We start from the raw sequence: 27,202 nt of genomic DNA, 5'->3' as shown, positions 1-27,202 counted from the left end.
AGAGGAGAACCTCGATGATGTCACTCCCCTGCCTTATATAGCTCTTGTGTATGGCGGGAACCCTTTGTCTCCCAGTGGAAGAACACTGGCAATCCAAGGGGTGGGTCCAGTATCAGGTGACTCAGACCCATGTCCCTGCAGGGCTGTGGCAGCCATTACTTGTAGGCTGTCTGGAGCATCCACAGGAAGACTCAGCTCTTTCACAGTCCACTGTCTCCAATAGCCCATTAGCCCTGTGTGCCTTTTCCATTGTTGTACCTGAAGGGCTGGTTGGGGGTGACACCCAAAGTAACACATTTGAAATACAGATACATAATTAATATTCCTATCTTAAGATACAGAAATGATACAGGCATACAAATTGGATAATCACATTCAGTAAATCATAGCCTTTCCAATGATATCTTACATGAGCCATCTTGCATAAAGCATATCTCAGTTATGTCATTCATATCATAAGCATATTTTCATAAAGAATATGGAGTGAAACGTCACACTTATGTTCACTGAATTTCATCTTGTTGGATGCAGACCAATTCTCCAATTTGTCAATATCATTTTAAATTCTAATCACGTCTAACACAGTGCTGGCAACCCCTCCCAGCTTGGTGTCATCTGCAAATTTTATAAGCATTTTCTCTCCTCCACTACTATCCAAATCATTAATGCAAATATTTTGAATAGTACCAGACCCAGGACTGATGACTGTGGGACCCCACTAGATAAGCCCTCCCATTTTGACAGCAAACCATTGATAAGTACTCTTTGAGTAATGTGTTTCAGCAGTTGTGCACTAACCTTATAGTAAATTCATCTAGACCATATTTCCCTAGTTATAAGAATGTCATGGTGGACTGTCAAAAGCCTTATTAAAACTGAGATATATCACATCTACTGCTTTTCCCTATCCACTAGGCCACTAACCCTGACAAGGAAATTAGATTGGTTTGTCATGATTTGTGCTTGACAAATCTTTACTGGCTATTTTCTATAATGCTATGTCCTGTGGGTATTTACAAATTGATTGTTTAATAATTTGTTCCAGTATCCTTCTATGTATCAAAGTTAGTCTGACTAGTCTATAATTCCAATGGTCCTCTTTAGTCCTCTTTTTAATGATAAGTACTATATTTGCCTTCTGCAGTCCTCTGGGACCTCACCCGTCCTCTGTGAGTTCTCAGATATAATCACTAATGGTTCTGAGATTACTTCAACTAGTTCTTAAGCATCCTAGTTTAAAGTTAATCAGGCCCTGCTGTCTTGAATACATCTCAGTTATCTAAATATTCTTTAACCTCTTCTTTCTCTATTTTGCCTTGCATTCCTTCCCCCAATTGTTAATATCAATTATGTTAAGCATCTGGTCATCATTAATCTTTTTAATGAAGACTGAAGCAAAACAGAAGACAATCTCGGGGGGTGGAGGAGGAAGGCGTGCAGGACAGCTGGCAGTTTCTCAAGGAGACAATATTAAAGGCACAACTGAAAACTATTCCGAAGCGAAGGAAAAGTAGGGAGGAAAGTAAGAGGCCAATATGGCTCCATCAGGAGCTCTTTAATGACCTGGAAATCAAAAAGGAATCCTATAAAAAGTAGAAACATGGACAAATTACTAATGAGGAGTACAGAACAACACAAGAACGTAGGCATTAAAGCAAGCAAGCACCTAGCAAGGGACATAAAAAGGAATAGGAAGAGGTTCTTTAAATACATTAGGAGCACCAGAAAGACAACGGAAAGTGTAGTTCCACTACTTAGCAGGGAAAGAGAGCGAATAACTAATGACATCAAGAAGGCTGATCGGCTCATACTTCCTGTGCTTCCTGTTTATTCCCCATATTCCTTGCATTTGTGTATAAACATCTAAGATGTTGAACAGATTCCCCCACTGATTTCCCTCTTGTTGCTCCTATGACCCCACTGTAATTTTCCACATCCCCCTCAATATCTAGTTCTCTGTTAAGGTCACTTCTTTTTATACTAACCTGCCCTCTTTGAACTTAATTTAAAGACCTGCTCACTAGGTTGGCAAGTCATTGTGCAAAGATGCTCTTTTCCTCCATGGTCAGGTGGATCCCATCTCTCCCAGCAGACCTTCTTCCTGGAACAGCAGCCTGTGGTCAAGGAAGCCAAAGCCCACCCATTGACATCATCTGTGCAGCCATGTATTCATCTTGAGGGTAAAGGCCCAGGCAGGGCCATGCACATCCTAAACTGGGAAGATGGCTAAAATCAGAACCTATGCTCCTGACCCTGGAGTCACTGCTGATCTGCTCAGGGTCATACCTGGATGAGCAGCAGGGGGGAGTGGTCAGAGGGATGGATGAATCTTGGTAAACTTTGTGTAACATTTCAGACACAGGCTCCAGACAGGCAGCACACCTCCCAGGACATTATGTCAGGTCAGCCGATGGATGCCTCCATCCCCTTCAGAACGGAGTCCCTGACCATCAGCATCCAATGCCTCCTCCTATTGGGTGCAGTAGCCATGAGCCTCCCTGCCTTCGGGGCAGATGACGACTCCTCTTCAGCCACTGGGGTCTGTTCCTCATCTCCTGTTGCCAATACAGCATAATAGTTCTTCATCTCAATGCATGGGGGGATCTGGGTGGAGAGTGGAGCACTGTCTACTGTCCAAGATGGCCAGTAGCTAGTCTCCTCCCCAGCAAGCAGCCGTTCTCCTTCCTACTCTGGTGCCACTGTAGTCATCTGTATTCGACTAGCATCCTCCATCCCAGATGTTTCCATGTGCAACCTGTCAATGAAGTCCTTGTGCTCCTGGATTAAATGCCCGTGAGCCATCTCCTCCTGCAGCTCTTACCTGCTCCCTGAGGTATTCCACCAACAGACACCTCTCACATCGAGTGGTTCCCCCTGCCTGGCTTTCATTGTCAGGGACATGCAGACCACATTCCTAGCAAGTGAAGACCAGGGCCTGGGTGGAAGCCTCCAGGGTCAGGATGCCTCTCTGGCAGAGGGCCCCACTGGTACAGGCAGAGGAAGAGCTGGAAATGATGTTGGCAACACACCATTTTCCTCCCATTGTAGAGTACCTGCAAGTTAAGGAAAACAACACACAACTTACCTCCCTGCCTTCCTCAGCTGGCTAATTCCCTTAGTATCCCAGCTGCCTTTGCCTTACCAGCCACTTGCCAGCCTTGGCCCTACAAACACTAGGAATCCACCTCTAATCACTGGCCTATCCAATCAAAACTGCTCTTCTCTCACTTCAAAGAGCCCTACTAGAAGCAGGTGATAACTCCTCTAACTGCAGGGTAACCAAGCCTAAATTTCAAAACACAACAACAAGCCCAGTCCTATCAAATTCAATGGCAATCCCAGCACAGGAAATGCTCTTCTTTCACTCCCCAAAGTTAATCAATAGCAATAAGGCTGAAGTTCCCCAGAGATACCCACCAGATGGTTAACTCCCTTAGTCTTCCAGCTGCCTTCCTCTCACCAGCCACCAGAAGCCTGCAGAGGTGCTGGGGTTGTAGTGGGAGCTGGGGGTAAAATATAACGGGCTGATGGATGGAAGGATTGTATAGGGCAAGAAGAAAGATTTGCATAGTGTTGGCTTTAGAATATATTGAACAATCTTAAATCTAAAAGAGCCTTCAGCTACCAGCATGAGTGGAGGGGTGTCTCCATTTGGGCATTCACTGGTGATCCAGCCACATTTACAAAAATAAATCCATATTTTTCAAAAATACATACAAAGGCAACAGGGATGTTGGGCAGACAAAGATATGTTTTGGAGCCTAAATAGTTGGCTGTCTCTTTGATGCAGCAAGGTCAAAGGGAATATGAACTTTACTACTTTGCCAATTTACAAGAAAGGTTGCACAGCTCGGCAACATGCATGTGGGGAGAGCTGTGTGAACTTAATTAAGGAAATTAAAAAAAAAAAGACAAAATGACCCCAACATCAAATCTGTTCCTCAGTAATTTCATTTATAGGCAAAGCATTACAAATACAGTGTTTACATGTACAAACACATCAGCTCAGTTCAGAAACCAAATTAGGTGCTCAGCTATGTTGCATGTACTCTAGCAATGTAAGGAGATAAAGCCAAGGGCCCACGGACTTGCATCACCATTTAGGCACCTAATGATTGGAAGTGTGGGGTTCTTACATGTTGCTTATTGAAAGAGTTATAGGAGTGATTTGCATGTCTGTTCAGAAGTTCAAACTATCAGGTCTGAGTACAGTGTGTAAATTTAGCTTCGTCTGGTAAGATATCTTCTAAGTAGCATGATGAAAATCTCCTGCATTCATTTCACTTCCAAACACTTCCCATATGGAGACAATCTATTGAGCTGAAAGCCTTTTCTTCTTTTTTTTTTTAAGTGCCTGTGATTTAATATTAGCTGAGAATAAGTGAATCAAAGTAGTCATTAGTCTACGCATATTGTCTACAATGTATTTTATGGAGAACTCCAGCCTAATCCAATATTGCTAAATATTAAAAGCCTAATTCCACTAAATACAATTTTATTAACATTTCAAGGGAGGACTTTGGCTAGAATCTTGAAATATACAACATAGATGATAAGCAATGTGAAATTCATAGTACTGGATGTTGTAAGATTTTTTTAAATCTATGCAGTAAATTAAGGAAGAAAGGTGGATAATACTCTAAATACCTTTTCTCTCTGTATTTAAAAGTAAAAAGAGAAATATCTTATTGTATTAAAATGTTCACACACAAAGTCATTCAGGATTTAAAAGAAATAACTTCTATGCTTGAAATAGGAGTTTAATACTTTTATGTGTGCCTAGTAAAACCATTGAATAAAGGCCTATCAATTAATTTTTAAGAGACACACATCCCCTTATAATTGCTATATCATAATTCACTGTAATGGCAAACATCTCATGGTTTACAAAAGTTCATGTACAGAATAATAGCTGTTCTGATAAAAAATTACCATAACATCTAGATTGGCCGATGCATTCATTTCAGAAATGGATCGATCCAATATATCTTTGGAAGCCCATTGTTAGACATACCATCAGTTAATTGTAGCGACTGGTGTCCTTTGGAGTATCAGTGTTGTCTGCAAATTCAGCCTCAACATTTTTTATCTTGAATTCTGAGGCATCACATTGTGCAGTTGGTATACTAATAATTGGATGATTGAAGTTAACAGGTAATGATGCTGGGCGTTCAGGTAGCATTGCTTTTTTCTGGGACTCAGGGCTGTTGTCTGGCACTGCATGTGAATTTTTCAGTGATGCTGAAGATCTTCTAGTGCTCCAGAATTCCACGGTATTATCCCATTCTTGGCCTTTCCTACTATCTATGGAATGTTCCTTATTATTTAGCTTTATCTCAGCTGATGTTTCTTCCTTGCAAGAAGCTGGTTGAGAACACCTGGCAGGTTTGGCTACTTCAGTGATTTCTTCATTGTTCTGACTAGGTGGAGGTTTTTCTTTACCCCAAACACCAGATAGAATAATCCTTTTGTTTTCCAAATGATCACGTTTCCCTGAGATTTTGAGAAATGACTGTGAATTGACATTTGGACAGTCAGGTATTTTAATAGATTTTGTTATGGATATATAATCCAGCTGTGACGAATGAGCGGACCTGCCTTTTTTATGAAGCTGGGAGACTGTGATTAGTGGCTTGCTGTAAGAGCCGTGAGATTTAGCGACAGTTGCTGCATTTGCTTTAGCAGATTGGTGTGCTGTAGCTTTTGGGTTCACTCCAAATATAACAAGGCCATCAGGGTTACATTCAGCCCTAGTTGCTGAAACATTCCTGTCTTTTGATGGGAGCTTACTGATTGGTACTTCAGCATCATGAAAGCTACCAACTATTTTCTGCACAAAAGTTTTTTCCTTCTGTGAATCTTTTAAGCTCTTACTTTTTCCATCTGAAGATAAAATATGAATATTGATTTTCCGTTTCCCAGATAATGTTCTTTTAAACTTTTTATTCCCCTTCGCAGTTATATTAAAAGTATCCTTTTCTTCCTTTCCAATTAAGGCAAGGGCATAATCACAGTTGCTTTGTAAAACTGAATTTGGATTTGTTTGTACCTCACCATTTTCATTTTCTGAGTTGTAAGACATTTTATCTCCATGTAAATGCAGCCACCTCTTCAAAATAGAGTTTTGCACATATCCTTCTTCAGCATAAATGATGGGATATGTTTCACTCACTTTCTGTAGAAAAAAGAAATGGAACTTTAGTTTTCTCCTCTCTTACTGGTTTCAGAGTAACAGCTGTGTTAGTCTGTATTCGCAAAAAGAAAAGGAGTACTTGTGGCACCTTAGAGACTAACCAATTTATTTGAGCATGAGCTTTCGTGAGCTACAGCTCACTTCATCCGATGAAGTGAGCTGTAGCTCACGAAAGCTCATGCTCAAATAAATTGGTTAGTCTCTAAGGTGCCACAAGTACTCCTTTCCTTTCTTACTGATATAGTTTCTGAGATCTTTGCATAAAGAAGTCCAAGAATGTATTGAAGATGCAGAAATATATAGGATCAGATCAGATAATATAGCTAGATATCCCACTAACAGTCACATGGTACTGATAGCCACATGATGCATTGCAGTGTCATATTAATAAACTGTATTTATCATACATTTTTGACACTTGTTTCTAGTCAAGGTAGAGTGTGAGTATTCACGTACAATACAGAAAACTGTAGAAAAAAACAAAGAAGAGATACATAGAGGTCCCGGTGGAAGGAAAGACCTGCTGAGTTTTTTTAAATCTTTACATAGGTCTGAAAAAAATAGCCAATAACTCCAGAAATAGAAAATACCACAGCAAGTGAATTCAGGTTCTAGGGCTAGAGTTCATTCAGGACATGCTTGATACAAGTTAGCTCAAATGTCAACCCTAAAGAAGTCTGGTCAGACCACAGGGTTTAATTGCCAGTATAAAGCATAAATTGCATTTTACTAGGTCTTAAAATTAATCATGAAATCTTAAGCCTTAAAGCATTATGAATGTGTGTATTTGTCCTTACTCCTCTTTACTGAGGAACTAGTACCACATCCATATCCATCACCAATTCCTCATCTCCTTTCCCATCTGCATCCTAAGCAGGTGCCCTCTATCAAAAAAACCTCTCACCCATTGTTGAGTGCCAGAACGTGCTGCCCACACCCCCCAACCATCTGCAGCCTGCACCACTTTCTTGCTCTGTTGCTAGCTCTAAACCAGTTCCTCCCAGATCCCAATAGATGCCTCTTCCCTCACCCTGCTGGTTTGCAAACTGAGCAGGAACTGGCAGCAGATCATGTCAAGTGTGCTGGAAATGGGAGCAGAGGAAATGGGAACAGGTTGGCTCCTTCCAAGAGACCTAATTTACCCTATTCTTCAGGGGCTAACAATTGCACTCACTCCCTTCTCTCCCGACAGCCTTCAACTGAGAGCGTAGGACACGGGCCAGAAGCTGAGGTGTTAGACATATGATGTAGGGCAGTGGCTCTCAACTTTTCCAGACTATTGTACCCCTTTCAGGAGTCTGATTTGTCTTCTGTATCCCAAGTTTCACCTCACTTAAAAACTACTTGCTTACAGAATCAGACATAGAAATACATTTGTCTCAGCATGCTGTTACTGAAAAATGGCTTACTTTTCCATTTTTACCATATAATTATAAAATAAATAAACTGGAATGTAAATATTGTACTTACATTTCAGTGTATAGTCTATAGAACAATATAAACAAGTTGTTGTATGACATTTTCGTTTGTTCTGACTTCGCTAGTGCTTTTTACATACCCTGCTGTAAAACTAGGCAAATATCTAGATGAGCTGATGATGTACCCTCTGGAAGACCTCTGCATATCCCCACGGGCACATCTATCCCTGGTTGAGAACCACTGACCTAAGGAGGAATCCTGGCAAAAACCCCATTGACTTCACTGGGGCCAGGATTCCACCCCTGCTAAACGTTACACTGTATGCATACTCTTCCAAATACGGATAATGAAATAGCAAGCTATTATTGCAGGAATCTCAAGTGTTCAGAAGTCTGGTCTTATTTCAAAATAGAATATTCTTTTAATAGCAGCATGCAGTAGCATACAAGACCTCTTGTAAACTTTACCAAACACAACAGGGACAGTAAACAGGACATTACCACCACTGGCCTGGGAGATTTTGCTTTTGGAGAGCCCACATTGATTATTTTAGCATTTGGTTTTTCCATTTCATCCTCAATAGTCAAGGAGATGAAGTTTTTCTTTTCTTCTGAAGCAGATTTAGTCAGGTGAAAATTATTCTTACTTTCTGTTTCTTCAAGATTAAAAACACCTTCTTTCAGAGGAGCTTCATTTCTTAAAATAAAGAAGGCCATAGTTAAACAAGTGATGATGCAGATAGCTGCTTGTTCCCTGAAACATGTTCAGACAACAATATTTTAAAAGCAGGTATGGGTATTCAGCTTAGGGTATGACAACACTTCGTGCTGGAAGTAATTCCCACTTCAGGTGGATGTGCGCATACCAGTTTTGATTGAACTAGCATGCCAAAAATAGCAGTGTAGATGGATGGGCTAGCCACCCTGAGTATAATCCCATCCCAGACCCTTGGTACTTAGCCTGTCCCCCCATCTGCACCTCTGTGGCTACACTGCTGTTTCTAGTGCACTGCGTTGATCAAAGCTGGTGCACCTACATCCACCTGAGCTGGAAATTGGACCTCCAGCTCCAGTACAGACAGCTTTTCCTGAAGGTTTTGCTCATCATGAGAATTGCCAAATATCAGGCTGCAAAAAGGAGAAAGAAATAGGCTTTGTGGAAGCGCACTGGCAGAGTTTCAAAAGAGCTCAGTGCCCCGCAGCTCCCATTGTGATACTGAATATAGGTGCTGAGCTCTTCTGAAAATCTAGCCCTTTGTGAGTACAGGTTTGTCAACACAGAACTCTCTGATAAACATATGTCCTTTCCTGAGTCGACGTGCTCGTATTGGCGACCCACGTTACACAATTGTCCTATCATGGGATGCCACTGTGTTCTCGTGGGGGCACAGCTTAATGGGATCCATCAACCCCTTCCATGGCTTAGGGACATTGTATGTCATGCAACAGGGTCAGACATTACCTATAAGGTCCAGCAGGGTCTGGCATGACCATTTGTTCCTATGCTGATTCAAGCCATGAGATGCAGAGCCCTCATGCTAACAGCCCCATCTCGGATACATTGAGAATGGTATGGCAGACAACTCACTTTAAACATGGGCAGCTGAGGTGACTCACCTGATCTAATTCCTTCTCTGCCTTCCCCTTTAATCAGCAAAGGCTCTCTGGTACACAGAGCAAAGGCAGCTCATCACTTACATGCAGTCTGGTATGAACGGGGTATAACAGTGGCTCGACTGTATGCAACTGTTTAGGAGAGGTGAAGAATACCAAAACCAGATGAAGCTGCAGGGGCAACGTAAGTAGGCAGATTGCAATTACTTGAGTTAGAATTTGACTAGGACTCCCAGGTTAATGGCTTTGTCCTTGCAAAAGTGCCATGGGATCTTTAATGACCAGCATGACTTGTCTTTTAAGCTATACAATAAAAATGGCACTTTAAGCAGCACAGGGCTCCTTGGCATCATCCAAGGGGGCATTGGTTCAGTACTGATAGAGAGGGAAGAGAGCTACCCACTGAATTGCTGGTACCACTTCCTGCTTCATCATCCTGGGCACTCCTTGAAGTTCGCCACTCCAACTACTGCCCAGGCCTACTTTTACTTGTCTTGTGAGAGCTAACCGGGTAGTAAGGCCAGTCATTGACTAATGACTATTGTCTAGTCATTGGGATGCCACAGATTCAGAAAGTAATTCAACTTAGATTTGCAGTAATATTTACAGTCTGACAGTAATTACCTTTCTTTCAGACCATCTAATGGCAAATGGCCATTTACACAGACTCTGATTTTATTGTCTCTCTCTAGCTGTTGAGCAACGAATTTGCCAGCTTCCCCATAAATACTGTATTGCGCTATCTTGTCCCCTGAAAAGACAGTGAGTTTTCGTATGTGATACGTATATGTGCAAATAAGGGAGATAAAAGTTACTTCTCACAGGCTGCTGTTGGAAAATAGTATAGGCATTGGGTATTATAAAGCACATGGGAGATCTTCAACGAATCACATCAGTGGGCTAAACTGATTGACCCCGGCCTACAGCTTTGCAGAGAGTGCGTCTTATGTTTTCTTCATCTTTGACAGTATGGTGCTGCATTCAGCCACAAGGATTCCTTCTTCAGAACAAGGAATTCAAGACGGTAGCAGAAGTGTGGCAGGTCACGTAGAATTTTCCATCTTAGGGTACATTGCACATTCCTACAGTTACTCACGGTTTTTTTTTTTTCTTAAACTGATGGGACCCTGTGTGGTGACTAAAAGCAACTCTGTTTGTATCGTCGTGCACTTCACTCTCCCTGCTGAGCAGAATTTCTCAGCAGCATCCTTAGGGCCAGACTGTGGCTGGTCCTGCACTGGTCCACAAGAAAGTGGAGGACACAAGGAGCCATACTCCCATCTTCAGCCCTCTGAACAGTGACTAACCAGTTATCCCTGAGCTCCTCCAAGCACAAGGGCTGCTCAGGGCTAGCACTAGCCTCTCCCAGAGGGGGAGAAAGGAATCAGGGCCATGGACCTACCTACTCTTTTGCAGAGGAGTATGCATGATGCACCATCCCTAAAGGGGTTCAGAGACTTGGGCTCCAGAAGGCATGGTGCCTCCCATAGGCTCCCCACCAGGGACAGTACAGCTCCAGACTGTCTCCTTCTGAGAAAATGTTCCTTAATGGCACAATCTGACCATTAAAGAGCAATTTCCCCCTGAAGAGCGATTCTGTAAAAACAGCCTCTTCTGACTGAGCACATCTGCTCTCGGTGTGTGTTCAGGGTCATAGCTGCTGAGGTTGATGGGAAAAAAAGCAAGTTTTTACTACTGTTAGCCCTGCAGAACTGAGAGAGCTAACCAGATTATTTTCTGGCTCACTAGCGTCAATTGAATTGTTTGCTAAGTTCCAATTGCAAAGTCTGAAACTCTCCATTGCTCCGGTGCAGACCTTCTTACGCAACAGGTTTGCACTGGTATAAGTGATGGAATGATCTAAGGAGCATGAAGTTGCACTGAAGGCAACTTGTAACTGAAGGCAATATTTGCCCCACAGAACATTTATTACTGGTGTTGATGCACAAGCCAGAAATTACTACATTTGATTTTTAGATCTCAGGCTGTCAACCAGTTAGACAAATAATCTTTTACTTGTAAATGGAGCAAGTTTGATAGGGAATCATTGGAGACACAATAAGAGCGAACCTCACGGTAGCATTTTTATAAGGTCACTTTTCAGAGTAGAACCACATTTTAATCTCATATCACCATGACTAACGCAAGATTTAAGTCATAAAAATAAATTTAAGAATGAAAGAAAAATGTAAGTTGAACAGATGATATAATAGGGAAACATTTAAACAAGTTAGAATTATGCACATTTAATAGTCCATTTAGGCAGGATGTGTCCTTTTATCCAGTTGTCACAGCTAGTTTCTCCAAGTAAAATTTTCCTTCTAATACGAATCTAAGGCAATGCAATGCTACTGGTAAATCTCCATGTATTTTCCTCAGCTGTAAATACAGAAGGATTTCATTGATTCTTACCCATTAAAGCTGTTAGAAATGACTCTTCATTCTGACTACTGGCACTTGGAGGAGGGCACCAATGAGAAATGTCTGTATGGTCAAGAGTAGACGGTAAATGGGCTTGGCTATCTTGCTGACAGAGGACATCCAGCTTCGGAACATTTTCAACCTGGATATGAGGAAGTATTTGTACATGTTATCATCATATCATATTTGTAATGAGTCACCATTAAAAATATAACCCTAACATGGAAACTTTTAAATCATCTTCATGGTAAACAGTATGTCAGAAACTTTAAATGATCATGCATTTAAAGCAAAAAATCAGACTGAATAAAAAAAAAAAGATTAGAAAGTATAGCATTTGTGGTAAAATGAAAGAGCCCAGTCACTTGAATTATAAATAAGAACACAGGACCTGCTATACCAGATCATTGCGTAACCATTTATACTAAGCTCATGACAGAATCTCACTGCCCCAATATAAAGTAAGTATGCACAAAATGTGGATCGCTTATACAAATTTTGTAGATTTCACATTTAGAGACAGGTGCTTGACTCAGATATGTGAGCAAACACTGCCAGCCTCATTCTCTCTATATATATATATCTCCATAACACTGCTTGTGTGCATAGTGTAAGAACATCTGTTAAAAAGTCAGTATTTGTCAGTAGATACCCATAGGATTACAACTGATATTTCCTCTTTTAAGTATAGGGATAAGGTGTGGCAGGTTAATTATCACTGTCTTGTAGTTATTGGCAAAATGTTACCATATTCTTGAACTACATGCTGATGCACATCTGAAATTGGAATTTGGCTTTACCCTGAAGGAAACTCCTCAGGTGTATCAGAGTTCTGAAAGCAGGCACTAGTTGTTATGGCTCAGCGGGGAAGGAAAAAAATCGGTCTATGCCAATCAGAATATATTTAGCCCCAGAGGGTTATAATTACGTTGAACAACAAAAACAAAACTCCACACCTGCTCCTTTTACCTTCTTCTCCCCTGCCATGTCCCTCACCCCCTCCCCTTGCCTTTTCTTTCCATTTAGCTCATCCCCTCCTAACTAAACCCAGCCCCCCAAAAAACTGTGAAATTAATATGACAATGATTGCCATCGCATTGTTCACATCCTGCTTGTGTGTTTTGCCCCTTTCCCCCACTCTGTCTGTCTTGCCTATTTAGATTATAAGCATCTCAGGGGAAGGACCTTCTACTAAGCACCAAGCACAAGACAGCCCCATTCTTGGTTGGCCCTTCGGCACTGCCGTAATAAAATGATTAAAAATAAAAGCTAATTTTTTATTACAAGAAATATTTTGATTTAGTGCTCAGTAGGAAGAAGACTGATTTTTTCACTTTTAGTTTGTTCCATTGGCATATTTTTTGGCTGTCTGGTCCAACTTAAGATACTGACCTTTACTGTATGCAGCTTGTGTTATATTAATGTGGCGTGAATGCAAGAGAAGCAAATATTCCAGGAATGCCTATGCCAAGTAGCCCCATAGTCACATGTTCACTCATTTTGTCAGGTTCCTCTCCAGCAAAGCATTTTTAAACACTGATCACTTCCCTAAGTTTACAGTTGATGTTTATACTGTATGTACATCAAGTTCAGAACTTTCTGCAAGATTGCCTCATCTTGTAGCAATCTTGTTTTTCCATTGATTCTAAATGCCATCAAGTTTGTTACGTTAAATTATACAAAATAAAATGTTTTAAGTTTTGCAAAAGGGGACACACCGATGGACCAACCGATATTCAGGTAGTTTGAAAAAAATTATGTTCCACTAGAAAAAAATTGTGATCTGTATTTTCTGCAGAAAAAAAAAGAACTAACTAGCATCTCTAATTTGCCCCTCATTATGATGAGTGATTTTCATGGCTATCTAGATTACAGCCAGAAAAGGAATTTCCCCTCAAACAGACACCTCCTTCTTCCATACCCCAAAAGATGATGTAAACCATCCCAAGAAGAAATTAGTATCGGTTTTAAAGCATGTGTAAATCTGGCTAGAGTTAAGATAGCAATTAGTTCGTAGTTTGGGATTAAGATGAGAGTGGAATTTACCTCTGTGTTCCACTTTGGTCTTCTGTGAACTTTTGGTCTAAGACTAGCAGATTTTACTTTTTGGTTTAGTTTTAATGAAATAAAATCTTCTTTTAACGTGTGCAGATTCTCTATAAAAAAAGATACATATGAAATTAGGAATAATTTGAAGAGATTATTATAGTGTAGTATTTTAAATTAATAGGTTACATTAGAGGTGAATTAATCATTAAAATAAGCAGCCACATCAAGCAAGGAAACTGCTGAAGGGACAGTGATTACATGTAATGTTTTGCTCCCTTGCTTGTCCTTGCAATGATGTAGCAGGTTTACCTCGAAACACTATTTTTTAAACAAAACCGTTCTGACTCATCCACATACAGCGCTCCTTTCATCTGAGGTTATACCAGCACATTCTGAGATTCTGAAGCACATACCTTATAATGCTCAGCACTGTCTCCAGGAGCAAGGGCTTTTTGGTTTTTTCCTAACACAGGGAGCTGTATTGTTGGATGGAAGAACTAGCTGAACCAGGACAGCTGCAACATTTGTGGTTTCCTTTTCACAATGTAGCGGTTCAACCACATCTGAGCTAAAGACCTTCTCCCACATGTACAGTCATTACTTATATCTTAGATGGCTGTTACATGTAGATGCAAGGGCCTGTAAGCTCAACACATCCAAACAAATTGTTTCTTGCAATTATTTTTCTTTTGCTATGTCTTCACTGTAAGAAAAAATGCATTTTCCCCATCAAGTTAACTAACTCTCTCGATGTAAAAACACACCTTTTTGGCAGTGAAGACATAGTTTATTGTAGACTGGGTGCAATAGTGCTAAAGTCATGCTTTTTGAAATGTGAAATCGAATGTCAATACTTTGCATACAATGTTTTACAGAATTGCTAAACAAGTTAAAGAATGTGTATGTCAGAATCAGCAGTAACCTGCGTTACATAAAGAAGTACCTTTCTGATGACATGCTTTAGCTTGCAAGGTATCTGGAGCACTAAATGGCCTTGCAGTTGGTTTGCCAGAGTGACTCTTTCTAGCCGTCAGTCTTGGGGTCACAGATTTAAGACTGGAAGGACTAAAATCAAAGCTGTACATTTTATAGACATGTGCAATAATATCTGACTAAAAAAAGTTAAACAGGTTGGAAAAGGTAACAGAATAATACAGTAATACTTTAGCTAATATTGCAAAAGAAAGGTTGTCCCCCCAAGTGATAAGAAATAATGGTAATAACAAAATTTAGCACATATGGGTGACAGCTCTAGGTCCAAAATGTTAGGTTGGGCCCTATCATTTAATATTTTGTGTATTTACTAAGAGGGTTAATCCTGAAAGATGCTGAGCACTTGAACTATGACTGAAATTAAGGGGAACAAAAGGTGCCCAGTATAGACACTAGTACTTCTGAAATTGCTCCCGCGGAGTGGCTGGCATTCTAACACAGTCTTGCTGCTTTTGAGCTCCCTATTGTAATATGCACTATACAAACTGCAGCAGCTGCCTCTTGAGTCTTGAATCTGGAAGAGAATTTCCATTAAATTAACCGTTGTGAATGATGCTTAGAACTGGAATTAAAGTCAAATTATTTTATTTAGTGTTATATTTCTATGGCAGGAGCAGTGTTCAGAGGTACAATGCCTCCAAACTTGAGAGTGTTCAAAGTACAGATTGGATTTTGCGCTACCCCTCTCTGCCAAATAGCAGGGAACAGGTATATAAGAATGTATGAATGGCCTTACTGGGTCAGATCAATCGTCCTTCTAGCCTGGTATCCTGTCTCTGACAGTGGCCAGTGCCAGATGCTTCAGAGGGAATGAACAGAACAGAGCAATTTCAAGTGGTCCTTCACCTGTTGTCTAGTTCCAGCTTCTGGCAGTCAGAGATTTAGGGACACCCAAAGCATGGGGCTGGGTCCCAGACCATCTTGGCTAATAGCCATTGATGGCGCTATCTTCCATTAATTTCTCTAATTCTTTTTTCAACCCAGTTATACTTTTGGCCTTCACAAAATCCCCTGGCAATGAGTTCCACAGGTTGTGTGAAGTACTTCCTTTTGTTTGTTTTAAACCTGCTGCCTAGTAATTTCATCCCCTAGTTCTTTGTTATGGAAAGAGGTAAAAAATACTTCTCTATTCACTTTCTCCACAGCATTGATGATTTTATAGACCTCTATTATAACTTCTCTTAATCATCTCTCTGCTAACCTGTACAGTCCCAGTCTTTTTAATCACTCCGTGTGTGGAATCCATTCCATACCCCTAATAGTTTTTGTTGCCCTTCTCTGCACATTTTTTAAGACAAGGCAGCAAGAACTGCATGCAGTGAATTCAAAGTGTGGGTGTGCCAAGTATTTTATATAGTAGCATTATATTTTCTGTTTATTACTAATTGTTACTAATTTTGTTAGCTATTTCTTTTTGGACTGCCATTGCAAATTGAGCAGATGTTTTCAGAGAACTATCCATGACAACTCCAACATCTTTCTTGAGTGTTAACAGCTAATTTAGATCCCATCACTTTGTACGTATAGTTGAGATTATGTTTTCCAACGTGCATTACAGTACTTTGCATTTATCAATATTGAATTTCATCTGCCATTTTGTCGCCCGGTCACCCAGTTTAGTGAGAGTTTGTAACTCTTTGCAGTCAGCTTTGGACTAGACCATGAGTAATTTTGTATGGTCTGCAAATTTTGCCACCTCACTGTTCACCCCTTTTTCAAGATCATTTATGAATATTTATCATATTGAAAGGTATAGGTCCCAGTATTTACCACAGTATTTACCTCTCCATTGTGAAAACTGACTGTTTCTATCCTTTGTTTCATATCCTTTAATCCATTATTGATCCATGAGAGGGCCTTCCCTCTCACCTCATGACTACTGAGTTTGCTTAAGAGCCTTTGGTGAGGGACCTTGTCAAAGGCTTTCTGAAAGTCCAAATACACTATACCAACTGGATCATCCTTATCCACATGCTTGTTGACCCCCACAGAGAATTCTAATAAATTGGTGAGGCATGATTTTCCTTTACAAAAAGCTGTGTTGATTCTTCCCCAACATATCATTTTTATTTATGTGTCTGATAATTCTGTTCTCTACTATAGTTTCAACCACTTTGCTTGGTGCTGAAGTTAGACTTACCAAAGCCTGTAATTGCCATAATCAGCTCTGGAGCCTTTTTAAAAAACAGGTGTTACATTAGCTACTGTCCAGTTATCTGGTTCAGCAGTTGATTTAAGTGATGGGTTACGTACCACTGTTGGTAGTTCTGCAATTTCATATTTGGGTTCCTTCAGAACAATACCATCTGGTCCTGGTGACTTATTACTGGTAAATGTATCATTTTGTTCCAAAACCTCCTCTACTGACACCTCAATCTGGGACAGTTCCTCAGATTTGTCATCTAAAAAGAACGGCTCAAGTGGAGGATCTCTTCCATATCCTTTGTAGTGAAGACCAATGCAAAGAATTCATTTAGCTTCTCTGCAATGGCTTTGTATTCCTTGAGTGTTCCTTTAGCAGCTTGATCATCCCGTAGCCCCACTGAGCATTTGGCAATCTTCCTGCTTCTGATGCCCTTGAAAAAAATGTTTGCTGTTGGTCTGTGTCCTTAGCTAGTTGATCTTCAAATTCCTTCTTCGCCTGCCATATACTTTTACACTTGATTTGCCAGAGTTTATGCTCCTTTCTATTTTCCTCTCTAGGATTTGACTTCCAGCTGGTCATGGACACACACTTTATATAGCACCTCAAACCCTGGTATGTAATCACTTTGGAGATCACAGAAAGATTGCATCCTCAGGTGGCAAACTAACTGCCTGAACGTTTCCAGCTTTTTCTTTTGGGATAGGATAATTTCTAGCATTCAGTCATGTGAGTTACTGTTTACACAGCTTCCTGTTTTATGGTGAGGAATCATTTCACTACAGGAAACAGCACAGAATCCCCTTATTGCAAGGCTTTTCCTAACAATAATACCTTTGACACTAATAATTGCTATTTCAAATGGCTGTAGATTTGGGTAAATCATGCAAACAAGATAGTTTTAACAACTCCAATTTAATTGTGCTAAGAGTGAACTGATGTAAAAGTCAAACAGTAATGGTATTTTTATGATATTTATAGCATCTCTAAGTCAAACTAAAATTAATACAAAACATTCTAGTTTGGGGTCACCTTATTTGCTGATGTCTGAAGAGCTGTTCATCTTCTGAAAACTGCAGTGCAGGTTTAGACCTGCAAATATTTATTGTTCTAGCACTGGGTATATCATAATCCTCTTTAAATTCAAATGTCAATGGGGTTGTCACAAATGGCTTTAACGGCAATCTCCCAAGCCCTGGGCTCTGCAACAAAACACAAGCGTACATGGCCTTAATTGGTTAGGACTGCAATATCCTTGTTTCTATTACGTGAAATATTACTAATTTTGTGAACCACCAGCTATTGTTATCTCTTTCTGCAATTAAGCATCTGAATTTAAAGCCAACATGAGTCAAAGCAGTAAAATCTTGTTTATTTCATTAACTTATCATTGCCTTGGAAGACACACATAGGGAGCAGAGCTGTTAATAAGAAACTGCCATTTTACATAATCACTCATTAGAGTTTAAATGCACTTTAAAATGTCTTTTTACTTTAACTGCAGTGCAATGCAGTAGCTGAGACAGCTTAGTTAAATATTACTGTGATACTGGTTACCCTGACTTTTGCTACAGAAGATTTTCCCAGGAAATCAGTTTGCTAGAATTCTGACAACCTACGATTTTTTAAAGAACACATTTTAAAACCTGACAATTTGGTGGGGAGGGAGGTACATGAGAAAAGGGTGGGGGAGTTGGTCTGCATATATCGATATTGTGGCAGGTGCATTTACAGGTGCTCTGTGGTGAGATGCTCCATTGGCTTTTTGTCATGGGCCCATCTGAGCCAACGGGGCCTCTCTCAAAGCAAGCCTGCCTTAATTGTACAGCAGTAAATGTATATTTAACTCAAGATGACCACCTCGGTTTCAAATTCTGTAATATAAAACAGTCTTTCACTACTTCAACCAAGAACTTCACCGTTCCCCCAGAGCTGGGCCCTTAGAACTTGGCAGGTCAGGTCAGAAAAATAAGCAAAAGTTAACTCTAAAAAAAAGTCCAACCCACTGCTGCTTTACAATAGAGATCTCATTACTCCATTACTTTTAAAAAAACAAACAAACTATTACTATGGTTATATTATTCATGCATCAAAACTTAGCACCTGCTAAGTGTTCTCATCCTTAAAGTGTTCATGGCGGCCTCACACCCCAGATTGTGGAGCTGACCCCAAGCATTGGGTGCTGTGAGGATTTTCACACTGTTTGGCTGTTTTTAGGCAGCCACCTACACACCATGTAACCCTCAGCCTGTTCCCAATCACAGCCGCACCACGCAGCTGCCTGTGGCACAACCATCTTGGTTGTAGCCCAAGCCCTGTACAGCCCCTTTCACACAGGGAGACCCGCATAGCTGCCATGGGCAAGAATGGGCGGCTGGAGCCCATGACAAGTGAGGGAGGATGTGTTGGGGGGGGCCCTTGCCTGTGAGGGGTCTGTGCTACTTCTCTTTGGCAACAATCACTCTGCAAATCCAAATCCAAATTATTTTTTTAAATAAAGTGTATATGGGCTCAGAGGCACTTGATTGGCCTCCCCTGGCCACATGGTCAGAAAAACAGCCATTGGCATGGGGTATGTTTGAGGTTATGCCAGCACGGGAAGACGTTCTTTTCAAAATGCTCACGTCTCACTGAGATGCACAAAAAAACAGCAGCCTGCAGCTTCAAAAGATCATGCCTGCTGGGCCCTGACTGGCTTCCACCTGCTCCCAAATCTTCTAGCTGCTGGAGGACCAACTTTCATTGGTTCTGCTAGCAGCTGATCCTGGGGGGTCTAAACTCGCTATTTCCCCCCAAAGGATGCCTTCTTTGGGCAGTGTACGCCAAAAGCAGGGCCTCCAGCAGGGGATGCCAAATGCTTGGTACTCCCTGTCACACTTCTAATGTTGTTCTTTTCTCAGCTGCCAGGTGACCTGCTCACTTTATCAGTATTCCTTTGTTGCCTGGAGTCATCATCAGTCCGACATAAATCAGTCTCTCCCTCTCCCATCCATCTCATCCATCTACCTTATAGTATTTATTGTATGGTGCAAGTCATGATAGTGTGTAGGTACTGGCATAACTCGAGAAACAGTTCTTTGACAACGGGTGCGTCTATCCTTGATTTGATTTCGATATACTCCATACTTACTTCAACCTTTGCATATTTGGCCAGTCTTTTGCGTGAATATTGTTCCAGAGAATCAAGTTTTCCTAAGAGTCTCTGCGTCATTTTTCTTTAATTAAATTCCTAAAATAAAAAATAATAAAATAAATAATTATAATAATGAAATCATGATTTTAGAAAAATTGGTGCTTTCATGCTACAAACTTTGAAAAACTCTTTGTGGTGTGCCAGTAACTTTGTGGCAATGTCATGGAGAACAATCCGTGGATCACAACACCATCCCATCACTTTGTTAAAGGTCATGTCATCCCCTAGCAGGAAAAACCTGGAGAGAGGTTAGGAGTTTCCTTCTCATTCCATAAAAGTGGATGAGGAACAGAGGCAGGGCTTGGCCCTTCCTGTATTTTATGAGATCAAACACAGATTTTGGGGCACAGAGATATATGGCCTCTGCACAGCTGCCCTTGTAGCCCCTCCCTTAATGCTGCTATTGGATGCCTCCCCAGGGGCAGTCACAGAAGGTACTCAGGAATTAACTGCAGAGCTGTAGTAGCTCCTGATTGGATTTCCCATGTGAAATCTGCTGGTGAGAATGCGGTAAATAGCCAAAGACATTAAAGGTGACCTGAAAAGGGAGGGCGGGGAGACTTTTCCCTTTTAAAAATGTCATAATGTATGCAGAGGGACAGAAAGGGGTATTCTTCCCCCCAAAATTATTTCAGACTTTCTATTCTCAACACTGGGAATATAGTCTTATCTCTGCTGTTTTTTCTGGAAGTCTCTTTGGAGGCCCAGAGTGCTGTAGGATTTGGAACATCTAGCCTTTCAGCGAAAGGGAAGGCATGTTGATTTTTTAACAAAGAGGTCTTTTCTCCCAACTGTTTCTCAGGGGTTTGTTATATCGGTGTTAACAAAAAACAGAATCAGACTTCTAAACAGTCTGACAGTCTCAGGTGCTAAGGTTTCACTCTACAGGTTTTGGTGATGTCATAATCCTACTAGTTTCTCTAGTTGTCCATAGGGTCTTCCAGGAAAGACAGAGTAGACAATGTCTGAATGTGGAATGAAAAAATACAAGCAGAAAAACAAACTGTTTTAAAACCAGGTCTTCTTCATACATCAAAAAGCAACAAGAAAAAGGGTACAAACAATATTTTCTTCTTTGCAGATCATTTCCTAGGAACATAGTATTTACCATATTGGATTTGATTCAGGTCTATTTAGCCCAGTCTCCTGCTTCTGAGAGTATTCAATACTAGATGCTTCCAAGATAGGCAAAAAGCCTACTACTACCCCTGTCTAATTGTGCAGTGCAATGTTTGCTGTCTGAGGAGGAGATGGGGTGGGTTGGAGGTTCCATCCTGACTTCAATGTGGGATCCATTTATGCTTTGAATCCTCCTCAAAGATCATCCTGCTGTGATCCCTGCTTTCCCAGCACAAACTGGCTCCTGCATTAGGTGACATAAAATTACAGCCTTGCTGAGCTGATGGAAAGGAAAAGTGTAGAGACTCACAATAGCCCAGATGGTGAAGTACGATGGGTCCAGCTGCAGATCTCTCAGCTGCAGGATTTCCACAGGCCTCCTGTGCAATGAAATTAGCAAGTGTCCTCCGAAGGCTTCATCCAGGCTTTCGCTCTCTCGTTGTGTAACCACCTTGCACTTCACTACAACATGCTGCTGCAATGAAGCCCAAGTTCAGTGAGATGCAAACTGAATGAGGCTTCCATGGTGACAAGCTTCATGTGAGCAGGGATGGGGGAAAGGAGGAATTATTTATGGGGGGTGTGGGGGGGAAGAAGGGGGAAGGGAGGGGAAGATGCTCCTTGACTTATAGTAGAATTTACAGGAGGCCTGCATGGTAATAATAATAAAATATTATTTAGCTGTTACATAACAATTTACATGCTTAAAGCATTTTACAAAGATTAATCCTCAAAGTCAGAGAAGTTAGTATTGTCCTCATATTACCAATGGTGGAACCAAGATAGAAAGGTTAGATGAGTTGCCCCAGGCTACACAAAGCAGCACTTGTAGAGCAGGGACTAGACTACAGGCCTCCAGGCTTCTCAATGCACAAACTGCTAGGCCAAATTGACTGATAGCACAATAAAAGCTTGTGGCCTCATTTTCAAGTGGGCTGAGCACCCTCAACGCCCATTGTCTTCATTTGGAGTTGGACGTGCTCAGCATCTCTGGAAATCGGGCCTTGTGTCACTACGAGTTTTTGAACACTTAGCAGTCCAGCTTTCAACAGTAAAAAGAGCCACAGAGTATAGGGGATTCTACATGGCAAAATCTGGTCCATCCTTTTTAGTATGAAGAGAAATGTGATAAATCAGTTTGTTAACAAAAAAGATTCCCACGCACAAGTTTTAAAACAATGAGACTCAGGAGCCATTGTTCCAGTATGATGAAGCAATTCCTCTTCTAAGGGAAGCAATAGCTTGTAAGCTCTCATGACCTGAGCTTCGCCAAGCTCGTAGTTAAGTCCCCTTGAACTTCATTGCCAGGTAGAGCATGTTCTTAAGTACTTTGCTGAATGGGGTCTGAGACTGAAGCAGCACAGATATATGCCATGATGCAGCTTCAGCCCTGAAATGTGACTGGCAACTGCTGAAAAGTTTCATCTTTTGTGTTATACAAAAAGCTCCTACCATTCAGAGAGAGAGAGAGTGAACGAGCATGCACATTGTACCAAACACATCCAAAGCCCCATGGAAACCTTTGTGTGTGTATCTACAAAAGCTGAGAAAAGTCAACTGCATGTTCATCAACATCTCCAGTTAAGACAATGAGATAATATACTTTAAGCTATAGAAGAATTAGATATAACGTGATACATATATATTTAAAGGTGCAGCACAATTTAAAAACATGAATTTTGGGGTTTTACTCAATCCAGTTAAAAGTCCAACCATAGATTACTAGATCTAAAAGAGGTTAGAGAAAATAAAGTGATTGTTCCGATTTTTCGGTTGATTTTGTGCACTTCTGTAACCCACTTCATTGACTCCCCTGTACAGTCAGTCCGTGAGTTGGTTTCTCCTGTCTGCGTGAGTCTTTTATACCAGAAAAGGGTAGAGTAAAACTTATTTTTAAACTGGAAAGTGTGATTGTAAAACCAGAACTGTCTGGAGGAATTAGAGGCAATCATAGTGGCTAAAATTACCGATTCATTGTTTTAAAAAACTGACTGTACTTGCAGTTAACCACACATCTTCCAAACAACAGCCTGGCCAGTAGCACAGTGAGATCACATGTACACCTAGACAGGATTGCACCTCTGTAACTGTTACTCTAGAGCCTGGGGCTCTAATCAAAATGGTGTTGGGGCTGACAGTGGGTGTTGACAATGCATGCAGCGTAACTGGTGTAAACTGCATGTGCAGACAGCTGGTCTATTCTGAACAGCTGGCGAACACTGTTTGTCCTTGTCTGTATTTGCAATTAAAGTCTGGTTGTCAAACTACACTCATTGTCAGCCTTGGGACATTACCATAGTGTAGACCTGGTTAATCCTTTTCAGTGGGCATAGGGCAATTACACCTGGCATCTTCTATCCAAGAAACTCCATTCTCTTTACAAATCTTGAGGATGCTTCACAACATACCTAGGAGGGCAGGTATTTATCCCCTTTTACAGACAGGGAAAACTGAGTAACTGCTCCTCCTCACCTCTCCTGTCCTTCCTTTCCCAGTTTCTCCCTCTCCTGTTCAGAGGTGCTTGAACAAGTTTTATAGTGTGGGATGCTGATGATAGTAACAACAAACACCAGCTACATGGTTTCTACTTCAAGCTAGGGGGTGTGGCAGCACCCCCAGAACCTGTAGTTCCAGCACCACTGCTCCTGTTATAATCCACTGCTGCTTCTCCCTTCTTGTCTCCTCATCATTCCCCCAATCCTGCTGCCACCCACTGGTTCCCCACAAATCTGGCTTCCCCTTCCTCGACACCTGAGTCTTGCTGCTTCTCCTCTTGTCTAACCCCACTGCTGTTGCCTCTTCACCAGTTCCTGCTTCTTCTCAGGACATCTAGGATCCTGACTGTGTTGCCCCACGTGCCCTCCAGTTCTTCCACTTCCCCTGCAGTTCTCCTCTCTTGCTGTGGCACTTACCAGAAGAGATCTCCAGGGCCCCTAACCCATCTGCAAGGCTGTCCTGAGCGCCTGTGGTCTGCTCCAGACAGATAGCGTGTGCATGGTGGGGAGATGCAGTTCAGTCAAATGGCCTCTTCACCTCTTTCCCCAGGGATAGGACCCTGCAGTAATTCTGCCATGTCCTTTTGTTACAGTGTTGCTCAGCAATAGCTTCCCTGGCTTACTGGGCTTGGCTTCCTTATTGTGTGTTGGTTACCGTCTGGCACCACCATGCCTATATATTCTGTTCCCAGGTTCAATCATTTGAACTGGGGCTTTTCCCCCAGGCCGTGCAGTTGTGCACAACCCCACCCAGTCTGGAAAATGGACTAGTCTGCCTCCTGGAGCAGGGCTTGCAGGACCGGATTCTGCTCTGGTTTATGCTGGTGTAAATCTAGAGGAACTGCCTGGAGAGCCAAGGTTTGCACTTGTCTAACGGAGAGAAAAAAATGTGTACTTTCCTATGTGACTTGCTGCCAAGCTGTAAGGTGAGCGGGACAGGAGAGGGAAACTTATGGCCTGATCCAGATAGGGGCTCAAACTTTGTTAAAGGATTACATTTAAAACTTAGTAAAGACTTGAGTTAAGTTTAGTTGAAACATGGGTCCAGCCTGTTTTATAAGGGCCTATTTACCCCACAAATACAGCCATGTTGGGGGACCATTACAGATCTCCCAACATGGTTGCATTCATGGGATAGAGAGAAAAAACCCAAACACAGTTTGGCCAGCCAGTGTGTTCAAAGTGAAACCATGTTAGAACTATGCTTAAAAAGCCATGTGGTTAGGGTTGCCAACTTTTTGATTGCAAAAAACTGAACACCCTTGCCCTGCCCCTGCCGCCCCACCCCATCCCTGAGGCCCCACCTCTGCTTACTCCTTCCCCCCTCCCTCTGTTGTCTGCTCTCCCCCTCTCACTCATTTGCTCATTTTCACCGGGCTGGAATGGGGGCTGGGGTGCAGGAAGGAATGAGGGCTCTGGCTGGGATGTGGACTCTGGGGTGGGGCCAGAAATGAGGGGTTCAGGGTGAAGGAGGGGGCTCCGGGCTGGGATAGGTGGTTGGGGTGCGGTAGGGGGTGCTGGCTCTGGGCAGCACTTACCTTGTGAGGCTCCCAGGAAGCAGCGACACTTCCCTCAGCTCCTAGCCAGAGGGGTAGCCAGGTGGCTCTGCACGCTGTCTCCACCCGCAGATACTGCCCCCACAGCTCCCATTAGCCATGGTTCCCGGTCAGTGGGAGCTGCTGAGCCGGCACTCAGTGCGGGGGCAGCGCGTGGAGCCCCTGTTGCCACCTCTCCACCTAGGAGCCAAGGAACATATGGCCGCTTCTGGGAGCCACTTGGAGCCAGGTAGGTAGCCTGCCAGCCCCACACCCCACAGACTTTTAACAGCCCGGTCAGCAGTACTGACCGGAGCCACCACGGTCCTTTTTCGACTGGGTGTTCTGGTTGAAAACCAGACACCTGGCAACCCTACATGTGGTTCTAACAATATTTGCTCCTGTCCATGCTGAAGAGGCACTGCACTGAAGGCAACTTCGTCACACACACACACCCAGCTCCTCACTTACGTATTCTCAGCACTACAATGGTGAGACAGAAGCAGAGGCTTCTCTTGACTGTTGTTCAGAGAGCAGCCCCTGTAAAGTCTCTCCTGTAATCTCCATACCCCAGAATCCTTTGCATCATTTTACCACCACAGTCTATTAACTAAACAACTAAATACAATGTTTTTAAAAGCATTTTGAAATTGTAAAGTGCTATACTGCTGACTACTTAACCCTCACACTTGCCTTCCTCACAGGGGTGGTAAGTATTCTAACAACTCCATGGCCACCTAGAACTATACAGATGTCACAATGCTATGGTTGCTCAGAACATTAGACACACCAAGGCTAGAACGCAGATCCTTTTGCTATAAGAGCCCTGACTGCTTGAGCTAATGGAGAATTGCCATTATTTTTGTGCACTAGAGAAGGCCAGGCTGTGATATTTGACCAGTTCTGATTCCATCCAGCAGAGGGCAGTGATAACCATACACAGCTCACTTCGTTACAATGTTTTTCTCTATTACAGTAGATACAAAAACCAAAGCCGCCACCACCACTATGCTAGCAGAAAACCAAAGGCAAGCACTCAAACGTTAGGAAATGCCTGTGCAGCCTTAATTCATAGACTTTAAGGCCAGAAGGGGCCATCATGATCAGCTAGTACGACCTCCTGCACATCACAGCCCACAGAATCTCACCCACCCACTCCTATAATAGGCCCATAACCTCTGGCTGAGTTACTGAAGTCCTCAAATCTTGGTTTAAAGACTTCAATTCACAGAGAACCCACCATTTACACTACTATAGTTAAAAACAGCAAGCAACCTATGCTCCACTTTGCAAGGAAGGTAAAAAACTCCCAGGGTCTCTGCCAAGCTGGCCTGAGGGAAAATTCCTTCCCAACCCCAGAGATGGTGATCAGTTTAGGGTGACCAAATGGCCAGTGTGAAAAATCAGGACACCTTTTTCCAGGGAAGGGGGGTTAATAGTTGCGTTTATAAGATAAAAAAATAAATAAAAATAGAACATGCATATAGGCCTACCTTGTACTGTAGATTGTACAGCTCTCAATTTTCAGCACCAGCAGTCTCCTACTTCTTGGATGACTTGGCCATGCACATAACATCCTTTCTGACGATTAAATAAGTGTTGAACTCCTTGCAGCTCATGATGAAATTCATTTTTACTTGCATTTCAGACCTCACCAGCTCAATCCTGCTTTGATTCCTCACGTCAGTCCATGCATCCTTCATCATTGAAAATACGGCAGGCTGGTATACTGAGCATGAAGGAAACCAGCTTCTTTATGTAAGGAGGATTAGTACCATCTCCCTTACAGCTGAGCACCTGAGCCCAGAGTTCCTCAACAGTTTTTTCCCCCCGCTCCAAGTTCTTGATGATTTCTCAGACAGTACAAAGCTCAATGTAGAGCTCATCCAGTCGACGGTACTCTGCAGATTTGTTGTTGTTACAGCTGCAGACAGACCCATGAACTCCAACTCCTTCTTTTGGGTGATAGTAAAACACTGAATTTTGAACAAATAGCCGCTAGTGGAAAAGTCAAACTATTTCTCCAGAT

At 42.0% G+C, this 27,202-nt stretch overlaps 3 protein-coding genes across 3 annotated transcripts; all 3 read right to left on the bottom strand.

Annotated features, from left to right (window-relative positions):
• Nucleotides 1–644: 644 nt before the first annotated feature.
• LOC122466848 lies at nucleotides 645–7,763 on the bottom strand. The gene is made up of 2 exons (XM_043553005.1): nucleotides 7,664–7,763; nucleotides 645–6,175 (listed from the first exon to the last, which is right to left on the bottom strand). Exon 2 carries the CDS (start codon nucleotides 6,080–6,082, stop codon nucleotides 5,021–5,023), a length of 1,062 nt encoding a protein of 353 aa, XP_043408940.1. The 5' UTR covers nucleotides 6,083–6,175; nucleotides 7,664–7,763; the 3' UTR covers nucleotides 645–5,020.
• On the bottom strand, nucleotides 6,622–10,653 carry C8H1orf141 (chromosome 8 C1orf141 homolog). The gene is made up of 4 exons (XM_043521512.1): nucleotides 10,632–10,653; nucleotides 9,850–9,976; nucleotides 8,113–8,308; nucleotides 6,622–6,660 (listed from the first exon to the last, which is right to left on the bottom strand). The coding sequence occupies exons 1-4, from the start codon at nucleotides 10,651–10,653 to the stop codon at nucleotides 6,622–6,624; spliced, it is 384 nt and encodes a 127-aa protein (XP_043377447.1).
• A 659-nt stretch (nucleotides 10,654–11,312) lies between these two features.
• Nucleotides 11,313–24,226, bottom strand: LOC122466847. The gene is made up of 7 exons (XM_043553004.1): nucleotides 24,056–24,226; nucleotides 21,454–21,618; nucleotides 19,962–20,060; nucleotides 17,864–18,033; nucleotides 14,639–14,760; nucleotides 13,693–13,802; nucleotides 11,313–11,788 (listed from the first exon to the last, which is right to left on the bottom strand). Exons 3-7 carry the CDS (start codon nucleotides 20,040–20,042, stop codon nucleotides 11,624–11,626), a joined length of 648 nt encoding a protein of 215 aa, XP_043408939.1. The 5' UTR covers nucleotides 20,043–20,060; nucleotides 21,454–21,618; nucleotides 24,056–24,226; the 3' UTR covers nucleotides 11,313–11,623.
• Nucleotides 24,227–27,202: the final 2,976 nt, after the last annotated feature.

Source organism: Chelonia mydas, chromosome 8, assembly GCF_015237465.2.
Source record: "Chelonia mydas isolate rCheMyd1 chromosome 8, rCheMyd1.pri.v2, whole genome shotgun sequence".
Lineage (NCBI taxonomy): Eukaryota > Metazoa > Chordata > Testudines > Cheloniidae > Chelonia > Chelonia mydas.
Note: the sequence above shows the minus strand (reverse complement) of the source record. Positions and strands in the feature narration are given on the sequence as shown.

Excerpts from the sequence above, each read along its gene's own strand:
- LOC122466847 (XM_043553004.1), bottom strand. The coding sequence starts at position 20,042 with ATGACGCAGAGACTCTTAGGAAAACTTGATTCTCTGGAACAATATTCA. Across the intron at positions 18,034-19,961 it reads CCAAATATGCAAAGGTTGAA|AGCCCAGGGCTTGGGAGATT; the intron begins GTAAGTATGGAG and ends GTTTTGTTGCAG. Across the intron at positions 13,803-14,638 it reads TAAAGCATGTCATCAGAAAG|AGAATCTGCACACGTTAAAA; the intron begins GTACTTCTTTAT and ends CTTTTTTTATAG.
- C8H1orf141 (XM_043521512.1), bottom strand. The coding sequence starts at position 10,653 with ATGCATACTCCTCTGCAAAAGA. Across the intron at positions 9,977-10,631 it reads GCATACTCCTCTGCAAAAGA|GGGACAAGATAGCGCAATAC; the intron begins GTAGGTAGGTCC and ends CTGTCTTTTCAG. Across the intron at positions 6,661-8,112 it reads AATCTCCCAGGCCAGTGGTG|TTTTCTGTATTGTACGTGAA; the intron begins GTAATGTCCTGT and ends TTTTTTCTACAG.
- LOC122466848 (XM_043553005.1), bottom strand. The coding sequence starts at position 6,082 with ATGTCTTACAACTCAGAAAATGAAAATGGTGAGGTACAAACAAATCCA.